Source organism: Geotrypetes seraphini, chromosome 1, assembly GCF_902459505.1.
Source record: "Geotrypetes seraphini chromosome 1, aGeoSer1.1, whole genome shotgun sequence".
NCBI lineage: Eukaryota > Metazoa > Chordata > Amphibia > Gymnophiona > Dermophiidae > Geotrypetes > Geotrypetes seraphini.
Window position 1 is genome coordinate 38,367,633 of NC_047084.1, and position 12,760 is coordinate 38,380,392.

At 49.9% G+C, this 12,760-nt stretch overlaps 1 protein-coding gene across 6 annotated transcripts in view; it reads right to left on the reverse strand.

Annotated features, from left to right (window-relative positions):
* SREK1 (splicing regulatory glutamic acid and lysine rich protein 1) overlaps window positions 1-9,479 on the reverse strand; it is a 324,223-nt gene extending 314,744 nt beyond the window's left edge. For 2 of the 6 annotated variants that reach the window (XM_033929984.1, XM_033929975.1), the window contains exon 1: window positions 9,084-9,464. In XM_033929984.1, coding sequence (XP_033785875.1) covers window positions 9,084-9,247 — 164 coding nt within the window. In that variant the 5' untranslated portion in view covers window positions 9,248-9,464. Of the gene's footprint in view, window positions 1-8,887; window positions 8,986-9,083 lie in introns of those variants that run through there. The other 4 variants (XM_033930011.1, XM_033929993.1, XM_033930002.1 and 1 more) reach the window with 4 other exon arrangements.
* Window positions 9,480-12,760: the final 3,281 nt, after the last annotated feature.

A 12,760-nucleotide genomic window follows, 5' to 3' on the forward strand; every position in this document is an offset into this window, starting at 1 on the left:
GTGCCTTGATCAACCAATCGTCCAGGTAGGGAAAGACCTGCAGCCCCCGAGAGCGCAGGGCCGCCGCAACCACCACCATACACTTGGTGAACACCCGAGGGGACGACGCCAGACCAAGGGAAAAACCCGATACTGCAGGTGCAAATCTCCCACTTGGAACCGCAAGAACTTGCGGAAAGCGGGATGCACCGGAACATGGGTGTATGCTTCCTTCAAGTCCAGGGAGCACATCCAATCCCCTGCTTCCAGAAGTGGATACAAAACCGGAAGCGATAACATACGGAACTTCTCCCGGACCAGGCACTTGTTGAGCCTCCGAAGGTCCAAAATGGGGCGCAAGTCCCCTGTCTTTTTCGGGACCAGAAAGTAGCGGGAGTAAAACCCCCGCCCCCTCTGATCCGGCGGCACCAGCTCTACGGCGCGGAGGCTCAACAAGGCTCTGGCCTCGATCAGGAGAAGGGACAACTGACTCCGCGACTGCGGCCAAGCTCTGGGTGGCATGTCCGGAGGCTGCACGGAGAAGTTGAGCGAATAGCCCTCTGAGATGGTCCGGAGCACCCAAGCGTCGGAAATGATCCCAGACCACGCCCCGGTAAATGCGCTGAGGCGACCCCCGATGGGGAGGGGGTTCAGCGAAATCGCGGAGGGGGCCCGCCCCCAACCGCACACCCCGTCAAAAAGACGGCGCGGGCTTGGCCGCTCCCTGCGTGGCGGGTTTAGAAGGGCCACCCCTACCCTGCTGGGGAGGGCGCCGTGGTGGTGGTCTAGAGAAGGCCGGCGTAGACTTCTGAGGATACCTCCTCGGGGGCTGCCGGAAGGGACGCTGCGGAGTGGGCTTAGGCTTCGGACGCACCAAAGAGGCCAGGGAGCGTTCCTGTTCGGAAAGCCTCTTGGTCGCCGCATCCAATGAGTCGTCAAACAGTTCCGCCCCGACGCAAGGCAAGTTAGCCAAGCGCTCTTGTAAATTTGAATCCATCTCGAGGGTACGAAGCCACGCCAGCCGGCGCATGGCCACCGCACAGGCAGATACCCTCGAGGCAAGTTCAAACGCGTCGTAAACTGCGTGGAACAAGTAGAGGCGCAGCTGGGAAAGATTAGAGCTGAAGGTGGCAAACCTGTCTCTATGGGACTCCGGTATCACCTCGCGAAAAGAAGGGAGGTCCTTCACCATCGTCCGCAAGAATGACGAGTACGAAAAGGCGTAATTCAGCACCCTCGTCGCCATGAGAGAGTTGGCATAAAGGCGACGGCCGAATTTGTCCAGGGTCCGGCCCTCCCTACCCGGCGGGACCGCTGCCGACACCCTGGAAGGCTGCGATTTCTTAAGTGCCGACTCTTCAATGCTAAAAAATGTAAAATAATGCATCTAGGCAAAAAAAATCCACACAGAACTTACACACTAAATGGTGAAACCTTGTCCAGGACCACGATGGAACGTGATTTAGGAGTGATCATTAGCGACGATATGAAGGCTGCCAATCAAGTAGAGAAGGCTTCGTCCAAGGCAAGACAAATGATGGGCTGTATCCGTAGGGGTTTTGTCAGCAGAAAACCTGAAGTAATAATGCCACTGTACAGATCCATGGTGAGACCTCATCTCGAGTATTGTGTTCAATTCTGGAGACCACACTACCGAAAAGATGTGTTGAGAATTGAGTCGGTTCAGCGAATGGCTACCAGGATGGTTTTGGGGCTCAGGGATCTCACGTATGAAGAAAGGTTAAAAAAACTGCGGATGTACTCATTGGAGGAGCGAAGACAGAGAGGAGACATGATTGAAACCTTCAAGTATATTACTGGGCGTATAGTGGTGAAAGATGATATCTTCAGTCTTACGGGGCCCTCGGTAACCAGAGGACATTCGCTGAAAATCAGAGGAGGGAAATTTCAGGGTGATGCTAGGAAGTACTTCTTCACCGAGAGGGTGGTCGATCATTGGAACGAGCTGCCTCAGCGGGTGATTGAGGCCAGCAGCGTGTTAGATTTCAAGAGGAAATGGGATATTCATGTGGGATCTCTAGGAGAGTAAGAATCAGGGAGTGGGTCACTGGTATGGGCAGACTCGATGGGCTATGGCCCTTTTCTGCCGTCAATTTCTATGTTTCTATGTTTCTACTTTACCAGAAGGGAATTGTGAGAGAGCTGCCCCTTCTCGAACCCCTTGATGGGAAGGGTGCGATATTTAGACTCCATTTTGGAGGGCACCACTGCGACCGTCAAAGGAGCCTCGAGATTCCTAAGGAAGGTCTGATGGAGGACCTTGTTGCTGGGAAGGCGAGGGGATTCCCGAGGGGGAGCAGGAAGATCCTGCTCCTCTAAAAACTCCTTGGTGTAAGTGGATCCCTCCAACAAGTCCACACCCAAAGCCACCGCCATATCCTGCACAAACCTCGTGAAGGATGAAGGTCTAGCAGGAGGAGAGGGTGACCGAGACTTCCCTGCCGAGCCGAAGGGAGAGGCCTCGTGAGAGTACCTCGGCTCCCTCCCCGATCCCGATCCCAAGGAGGCACAGTCCTGTGACCTCGAGGGGGTTGGAGACCGAGGTTGTCGAAGGGAACCCTTGGGGGATCCCCCCGGGGTCCGGGGCTCCGAAGCCCGTCCCTTTGGCCCCGGCGAGGACGCTCGGGAACTCTCCCTGGCAGGAGACCGGAACAAGTTGGGATTATCGACCCGCAGGTCCCGTACCCTCAAGGTATCGACCCCGGTAGGCGACGAGCGACCGCGCCGCCGAGGCGAGGCCCGAGACCGCTTGGCCTTCCTCGCACGGTGCTTCGCCCGAGGCTTGCCCGAAGGTGATGAACCTCGTGAGGACTCCGAGGACGACGACGAGAGCTGCCGCACCCGGCGCACCTTGTCGCGTGGGCGCACGCTACGCTCCGGCTGTCCCCTCGAAGCCGAGTCCGAGGGCAATGCCGAGGTCGAGGCCGTGGGCGCCTCGGGAGCCGAAGCCCCGGTACCCGAGGCCGAGGTCGCCAACTGCGGGGGCATCGAGGCCGAAGCAGTAGAGGCCGAAGCCTGCTGCAGGTGCTCAATAGCCCCGGTGAGCTCCGAGGCGATCAACGCCTGGAGCAATTCCTGGAACACCGGGATCGACATCCCCTGGGGCAGCACCTGCCGACGCTCCTCAGAGGGCGACCTCGGTCTCGAGTATTCCCTCGGGGCGATGGACTTTGGCATCCTGGGCTGAGCGGAGGTGGACCCTCCCGCCGTCGAAGAGCCCGAGGATGGCTTTTTAGATGATCCTGGAGCTGAGGAGGGAAGTGGAGACTTACCCGAGGCCTTGGATGCAGCAACCGGCTTAGATGGCATCGAGGGACGAGGCGAAGCCGAGGGTCCCGAAGCCGAGGTCGAGGTCGAGGCCGAGGTCAAGGCCGAACTCGAGGCCTTCCCAGGCGGGGACTCGACGGAGAAAAGATCCGCCATGCGGGCCTTACGGCGCGTGAGTGCCCGCTTCTGAAAGGTGGCACACTTGTCACACGCGTCTGTCGGGTGCTGGGGCCCCAAGCACCGTAAACAGCAGCGATGAGGGTCTGTTATTGAAAGTAATCGGTCACAACGACCGCACTTTTTAAACCCTGTAACAGGCCGGGACATGGGCCTACAACGTGGCCGGGAACGAACGAGGTTCCCGGGCCGTGGCTACCGGGAGCCCCCGGAGCAACGGAAAAGAAATATATATATTTTTTTTTTTTTTTGGAAAAAACGAAAAACAAGAAAAGAAAGAAGATCTACACGCAGCGACCGCGTCGAAAAACGTCCACAGCCGCGGCGACAGAAGGCAATTAGAGCACAAAAATATCCACAGGGCTTCTGGCTCCGCGGATGAATTAGAACTGAGGACCACGAGGTGGGGATGCGCCCTCTAGTGGGCAAGAAGGCTAGCACATGCGTGGTGCAGTGTGCAAACTTGAAACTTCAATCAAGTTTGCTTGAAAAGCTGTCCGCGCTGGGGCTCCGTAGATGACGTCACCCACATGTGAGAATATCATGCCTACTTGTCCTGGGATAAAGGCATAATTTAAAACCCTGGTTGCCATGAAGGAATTCGCATAGAGGCGACGATCAAACTTGTCCAGGGTCCGACCCTCCCTGCCGGGCGGGACCGCCGCAGAAACTCGGGAGGGTTGCGTCTTTTTGAGCGCAGACTCGACCAGTAAGGACTGGTGGGAGAGTTTAGCCTAAACCCCTTGGGTGGAATCGTCCTATATTTGGACTCCATCTTGGACGGGACCGCAGTGACTGTGAGAGGTGAAGCCAGGTTCTTAAGTAAGGTCTGATGAAGGACCTTATTCAAGGGCAGCCGAGGGGATTCCCTTGGTGGAGTGGGAAGGTCCTGCTCCTCGAGGAACTCTTTAGTATATTGAGATCCAGCCATGAGGTCCAGACCCAAGGCACGCGCCATGTCCTGCACAAAGCTGGAGAAGGAGGACGGTCTGGCAGGCGGCGAGGGAGTTCTCGACCTCTCCGCCGAACAGAAGAGGGAAGCCTCGTGAGAATAGCGTGGTTCCCTACCGGACCCCGAGCCCCATGAGGCCAGATCCAATGGCCTCGAGGGGGTCGGGGAACGTCTCCGCCTCGAAGAACCCCTGGAAGAAGTCCCAGGCGTCCGAGGGACCGAGGCACGCCCCCTTTTCCTCGGCGAGGAGTCGCGAGAACCCCCTCTCGCAGGGGAACGGAGAAGCCTCGGGTTATCGAGGCGAAGCTCCGAGACCCGCAAGGCCTCGCCCCCGAGCGGCGAGGAGCGACCACGTCGCCGAGGAGAGCCTCGCGACCGCTTAGGCTTCCTCGGGCGACGCCTCGCCCGAGGCCAGCCCGAGGGCGAGGAACCCCGGGAGGACCTCGAGGAGGAGGAGGAGGAAATCCGTCTCACTCTGCGGACCTTGTCCCGGGGCCGAACGCTGCTCTCAGGCGGGGCCCCCGAGGCCGAGGTCGAGGGCAAGGTCGGTGGTGCCCCGGTACCCGAGACCGAGGGATTCGAGACCGAGGTCGCCGAGGTCGGCGCCCCCGAGGTCAAAGCAGTCGAGGTCGCAGCCCGCTGCAGTTGTTCGAGGGCGCCAGACAGCTCCGAGGAAATCAATGCTCGGAGCAGGTCCTGGAACGCCGGGATCCCGACCATGGTAGGCAGGTCCGAGGCCGGGGGATGCTCCCTGGAGGGCGACCTCGGTCTCGAGTATTCCCTCGGGGCATTAGTGGCCGAAGTCCTGGGCGGGGCCGAGGACGACCCACCCGCCGCAGAGGAGCTCGAGGATGGCTTCTTCAATGACCCTGGAGTCGGGGATGGAAAAGAGGACTTACCCGAGGCAGGTTTGGTCGCAGGCGTCGGCTTCGAGGTCGAGGGACGCGGCAAAGCCGAGGGCGCCGAGGTCAAGGCCGGGGCCGAGGCCGACGTCGAGGCCTTCCCGGGCGCGGAGTCAACTGCAAAAAGCTCCGCCATCCTGGCGCGGCGGCGACGGAGCGCTCTGGCCTGAAAAGTGGACACCGATCGCAGGAGTCAGTCGGATGCTCGGGTCCAAGGCAGAGCAAGCACCACCAGTCAGTGATGGATAGCAACCTCTCACACCGGGTGCACTTTTTGAAACCCGTCAAGGGACGGGACATGAAAACCGAACCGACCGACAAGGAGGCCGGGTCGCGGCTCACAGGAGCCCCCGGAGCCGACAGAAAAACTTTTTTTTTTTTTTTTCGAGTCAAAGACGTAGAAAACTTAAAAGAAAAAGAAAGCAAGTACCACGACCGAAGAAAAAACACCGGACGCGGCGACAGAAGGCAAAAATAGCAGAGCTCAAATTCCACAGGGCTTCTGGCTCCGCGGAAAAAACTGAACTGAGGACCACGAGGTGGGATGCGCCCTCTAGTGGGCGAGAAGGCATGCACATGCGTGGTGCAGTGTAGCAAACTTGAAACTTCAATCAAGTTTGCTTGAAAAGCTGTCCGCGCTGGGGCTCCGTAGATGACGTCACCCACATGTGAGAATATGCTGCCTGCTTGTCCTGGGATAATATTGTTTCTTTTTATACTTTAATAAAATGATTTCAATATAAAATCATAACTAGTCAAGGCTTATGCAGATGGATCAGACTGAGTTCTCAGGGACAGGGTGGGGACAGAGTTCGTAGGGACAGGGACAAATTTTGTCAAGTCAATCGAGGTGCCACTTTCACTAATATAAATATCATAAAATATATTACATTTTGTAATCAAAAAACTTGATATCAAAATATATTCTAAAAGTAAAACATATCCTGAAAAAATGTGTTATCAAATTATCTGTGAAATTAGAAATTTAAGCATTATAATATTTGCATGACATACAATTTAATTCTATTAGGAGTCGGAGTCAGCACATTTTCACCGATTCCAACTCCAACTCCATTAACCCAAAAATTCCTTCCGACTCGATTCCATGGCTCTGCTTTGCAGGGGGGAGAGGGGGAGAAAAGTTGAGGAGATATTACATCCTTGGGCAGGGGTGGAAAAGGAAAAGAAGGGAGTGTGCAACTTTGGCAGCCCCTACCACTAGGCAGTTCAAGGCATTTTGCTGGGTTCAAACAATGGTAGATAACTATGCCCTCACACAGAAATAATGGTTAATAAATAAAAACAAAATTTTTACCAGGCTAAAACTCTGACTACATCTTAGATCTTCCTTCTGAAAGCTAGCAGAATTACATTAAGATACACCAATAAAAAGGTGTTACACTTCTCCTTCCGTATTTGCTGTGATAGGGGATTAACAGACCCATGAATACAGAAAAACTGCAAATAACTTTTTCATATGTTATTCGCCGATTTTTTTATTAAAAACCATCATGAATATGGTGAAACCGTGAATAACATGGTAGGAGACCTGGCCTGTTCCTGAAGGAGAGACAAATCCACGGTGCAGAGATTCTCTATGCAAGCTGATGGAATTGGGGGGGGGAGGAGCCAGCAAGCGAAAAACCGTGAATAATCGAAACCGCAATAGCTGAAACTGCAAATACAGAGAGTGTACTTTACTTTTTGTTTTGTATTTATTAATCTTTATTTCTATACATTCAAACACACTATTAAGGCAATCACAGGATTTTATCCAAGAATATGAAGTAGGAAAGGGTAAAGAACAAATTGTAGCTTAAGGCTTTTGTGCATATTTTATGCTAGCACTCATCCAATCGCAGTTCAAACACACTAGCGCAGTGGTAGACAAACTCATTAGTCAAGAGCCAAAGATCAGCAGTACAACCATTAAGATTTCTTTTGAGAGCCATACCCCGCGCCCACTTGCGCTACGATGGCTACATCAACCCGACTGACACACTGCTCACCCGCACATAGTCGAAATCGATTTGTGGCAGAGCCTAGAGAATGACACGAGGAAAAAATTTGTCCCCGTGAGCTCAGACCCGTCCCCGCAAACCATCTGATCCCATCCACACAAGCCTCAAATAGTTTTATACTGAACTTATTATATTAAAGTATAAAAAGAAACAATATTCTGTACAATTGTCAATTTATACATCAGCGACTTCTCCCCATTCTCCACTTCTCTTCCCCATTTCCCTTCAGCACCTTCTCCCCATTTCCCTTCAGCGTCCTCAGTCCATTCTCTCTTCACTTTCCTTCAGTGCACGTGCATAAAAGCAAGCAAGCAAGCAATTTTATATCATTTCCATTCTATTCATTCATAGAAATTAAAATCTAAATAATGCCAGTCACATAACAAAACATGATTTTACAAAAATAATTCCCTGCACAGTCAAGCCTGGAAGGATTACTAGATGTCTTTAAGCAGCTCCCCTCCCTCCCTCTTACCATGGCAATTTTCTTTTTTTTTTTTTTGTCTTCCAGCTGCCCAAGCTGGCTTTCGTCAAGTCGCGTGTGGCTGCCGAAACTTCTTCTCTGATGCAACTTCCTGTTTCCGGTTGCGTCAGAAGAGAAATGTCGGCAGCTACAGGCGACTTGGGCAGCTGGAGACAAAAAAAAAGAAAGAAAGAAAGAAAATCACCATGGTAAGATAAGGGGAAGGGATGGAGATGCCCGATCGGTGACGTGTCATTCTCTAGCAGAGCCACATGCGGCTCACGAGCCGTGGTTTGCCAACTAGCAGGAAGTGATTTTATGGTCACTCCCAAGTACCTCTGTTAGGCCCCCTCCAACTTAAGAAAGTAAGGCTCGAATATAGTGTTTAGCTCTGAGGAAATTTTTTTAATATAAAAACTTATTTAAAAATTATAAAATAATTTATTACTAAATTATAAATTAAAAATTATAAAATTATTTGATTGATTATGAAACTATAAAATTGATAGGAAGTTATAAAATTAACAAAGAAAAACAGGGAGGAGGAATTTTTGAGCCAATGAAGTAGCTCATGAATACAGCCTGCTTGAAAGCTAACGAGCAGTGGTAGGTTGGGAGTCTGAGGCTCTTTCCTCTTTTCCTTGTGAGCTGAATACATTATGATAGCATAATATTGAATTGAAAGTTAATCCCTTTTAATTAGGGAACAAGTTAATATATCCCCTAGGTGTTTGGAGTATTGAAAGAACAAATTCACCCACTGATACCTGAAGGATCAACACGGCACAAAACGGTGAAAAAAAAATAGGATGATAACAAAACATGCATGTCTTTTACTCCAGAAGTGTGAAACACAACAAATGGGGGAAAATAATTGGGACTTCTACATCACCTAAAACGATTTACATACAGGTACTCTGAGCATTTTCCCTAGCTGTCCCAGAAAACTCACAGTTTATATAATACACATGGGGCAGTGGAGAATTAGAATTTTATGTAAAGTGATTAATCAAATTTTAATAAACTTGAATTTGCCCAGGGTCACAAAGAGTTATTGATATTGAAGTTACATGAAAAAAAAAAAAAAACCAAACAAAAAATATACCCTAACACAGGGGAGGGTTGTATTCCCTCCTGCCTAACAGGCTCCTGACAGCTTGTGCGTCCATGCATCAAGCTATCTGCCCCACTCTCTGCTTCTCTTCCTCCTCAGGCCGTTTCCTTATTCTACCCCCCACCACATTTTTCCCCCAGGGCAGCCGAGGCCCACCGTGTCCCTCATTTCTCCTCCCTCCACTTACTCCGGGGGGTAGAGTCGCAGCTCCTCAATGTCTCCCAGAAAAGTGAAGAGGGTGCGCATCTGCTCGCTGGTGACGGCGGCGGACAGGTTCGTGACCTGTATGACCGTGGTGGGACTGGGGTTGAAGCCCAAACCCAAGGCCAGGCCACTAGCGGAGACGCTCATAGCGGCGGCTCCTCAACCGAAGGCTAGCGGCGCACGTTATGGCGTCACAGCCACACTGTCTTCCCAGAGCCCGCGTCCAACCACAGAGGTGGAAAACCAAAAAGAACGTCGCTTCCTTGCTAGGCCTTTTCGCCCGCTCAATCCAGCTGCTCTCTAGTAGCAGTTAGTAAGTGAGGCGTCTAAGGTAAAAGTCGATGCAGCGCCACTTAACGTCGCGGAGGAGTCGGTGAAACTCGTGCACAGGCAGCGCTGAAGCGTGTGCCCGATTCCGAGCTTTAATAAATGCTTGAAACTGTTTAAGACAAGATAAAAAGATAGATTATCCAGTTTTCGGTGCTTTAATATTTTCGCTATAGGTAAACCGTACTTAATGAATCAGAATCAAGCCTATCTACTACCTTTTCCTTATAGAGTGTACTAGATTACTTCAGATTGGCTTTCAGGGGCCTTTTTAGTAAAGGGCGTTTTTGGTTTTCCTGGACGAATGTTAACAGCATCCACCTCTGCCCAGATCCATTCAACTCCCCCCCCCCCCCCCCCCCCCCCCCCCAGGTCAAAATCTTGTTTTGTTGCTACAGGTGCCATGTTAAATGGTACTGTGCTTGGAATGAGCAAGAAAGCACTTAGCGCAGGGTTGTCCAATGTCGGTCCTCGAGGGCCGCAATCCAGTCGGGTTTTCAGGATTTCCTCAATAAATTTGCATGAGATCTGCACTGCTTCCATTGTATGCAAACAGATTTCATGCATATTCATTTGGGAAATCCTGAAAACCCGACCTGGCGAGGGCCAAGTTTGGACACCCCTGACTTAGCAGCTCCTGAATGCACAATGCAGTGCACCAAGGGGGTATCAAGGGAGGTGGGGGGCAACACATGTCCTTTCTGCCCCCCCATGTTAATCTTATCAAAGTGGGTAGGAAAGGCCCATTGCATGCCGCAGATAGGCTATCAGTATGGAAGCTGTAGTTGCCATCGAAAACTGACAAGTTACTTGAGGGAAGGAGAGCAAGCCACAGGCGGTCCATGGTTGGTTGCAGCCATAGATGAGGAGTGCTATCTTCATCACTGCTCAGGCATCACTGTGTACTCTGGCCTTTCGTAGGTACTCCAACTGTAGAAAGGCCCTGAACCCAAAGTGTGAGGGACTCAGGCCTCTTTTGGCCACACCACTGCAATGTACTGATTCTAAACCGCCTTCCCTGCCCTTTCTTCAACCCTGTCACACACCCTTAACACAAAGTGTAAATGATATAGTATATACAGTGGCATTACATTCCAAGTATGACTTAAGTTAGGATAAAACTTGTATTGAAAAACCTTGCTGGCTGTGGTAAATTATAACCTCTACACTCTGTAGTATGTATATTGGTATTATATTGCAGTGGTTAGAGTTACAATCTCAAGCCCCTGCGGTTGTAGGTTCAAAGTAGAGGTCTGAACGGGGATCGCGGGAATCTTGCGGTTCCCACAGGGGCCCCACAGGAATCCCCCCTAACCCACAGGACTCCCACAGGGACCCCCCTTTGGCCCAAGGGACTCCCACGGGGATGGAAGGCTTTGGAAGCAGGGTTCGTCCATATAATATAATGGACACGTCAGCCTTGGTAAAAGAGGGAGTTTATAAGTTAATTACCTGAACAGAAAACAAAAAAAGGGTTCCACGAAAGAGTTTCCACAAGGAAAACAGCAGCGCAAACACAAAAAAAACTGTGGAATTGATGATCCTGTCAGAAGTAATTGCTGATTTTTATGAGGACGGGCGGGGATGGAGGTAATTCCTTGCGGGGATGGGTGGGGACGGAGAGGATCCTGGTGGGGATGGGTGGGGACGGAGAGGATCCTGGCGGGGACAGGCAGGGATGGGTGGGATTTCTGTCCCCGCGCAACTCTCTAGTTCAAAGCCCAAGCTGCTACTTGTGACCCTGGGTAAATCACCTAATCCTTCACTGCCCTAGGTACATTAGATAGATTATAAGTCTACCAGGACAGAGATAGAAAATGCTGTATGTAAACCACTTTAAGTATGGTTGTAAAACTACAAAAAGGCAGTTTACAAGGCCCAATCCCTTTTCCTATTAGAGCCTTATTATATGTCAAATTAGGATAAAACTTGTATTTAAAAAAAACTTGTACTGTAACTACAGCAAAGTGCAACCTGTTAACGCATGTATATTAACCTGTAACCCATTTTGAGCTCTTTAGATAGAACAGGGTAGAAAACAAACAAATAAATAAAAAGTACTTAACATACACTAAGTAGAAACAAAGATTAAAATGAATGCAGATAAAAAAACATATAGTCTAGCCAGGCTGCCCTTCTATGCTATCTACTTTACTTTTACTCCCTTAGAGGTCCTATGTACTTGGCCTAAGCTTTTTTGAAGATCCTCTACTGCTTTTTTCTCTATCAGGTGACCATTCGATGAAATCACCACCCTGTCTGTGAAGAAGAATTTCCTTAGATTACTTCCAAGTCTTATCTCAATTCACCTTATGCTCCCTTCATTCTAGAGCTTGTTTTCAAATGATTGAGACCCAGCTCTTGTGCCTTTATAAGACATAGGCATTTAAACGTCTGTCATACTTTCTCTCACCTATTTTTTTTTTCCAAAGGATACGTATTGAGACCTTTAAGGCAATTCTCATATGCTTTATGACATTGTAGTAGCCATCTTATGGCTTGGCTCTATGTCCCAGTCCTCTGAATTTCCAGCATCATCATTTATCAAAGTAGCCTCACCTCCTGCCAGCCCCAGAAGCCTTTGTTCTTCACAGTTTCTTAGTCCCACCCGGGATGGAGGAAGGTGCCAATAAGTAATGAAGTACTGGGTCCTAATCCCTAAAGCAGCACGACGAGAAATGCTGGCTTGCCAATGTCAAAGGACCAATAAAGTGTAAGGTGTTTAAGTGGACTAAGTGAAGGAGTAGCACACCAATGAAGAGATCAGATATGATAAGTAACAAGTTTTTGAATTATTTGAATAACAGAAAGAATTTGAAGAATTGTATTTTTCATGGTGTGCAGGCATTGTTCAATAAAAAACTTATCAAATGCTAACAAAAAAAAAGTTAATACAGACATAAACATAATTAAGTGAACTATGGGAATGGTGGCACAAGGAGGTTTTTTTTTAAAGCCAATGAGGTTTGTTCCCTCTCTAGTCTGCATGCAAGATCAGCTGTGGCAGCAGACGGGGATATGAGGCTTTTTTTCTCCTTTGAAGTAACTGCCTCTCCAGCTTTAAGCATTATTTTCTCTTTGATGGCACAAATATTTGTGGGGTTAGAAATTAGAGTTGCAGCGAGAGGTCATTTAATATAGTGATTGATTTTGAATCTCCATCTGCTTATATTTTTTGCTTGAACCCCACTATTTACTTCTCCGTTGAGAATATTGACCATTTAAGCCCACTCTCTGTTTTCTGTCGTTCAACCCGTTCTCAATCCATAAAAGGACATTACCTCCTATGCCATGACTTTCTAATTTTATCAGAAGTCTTTCATGAGTTACTTT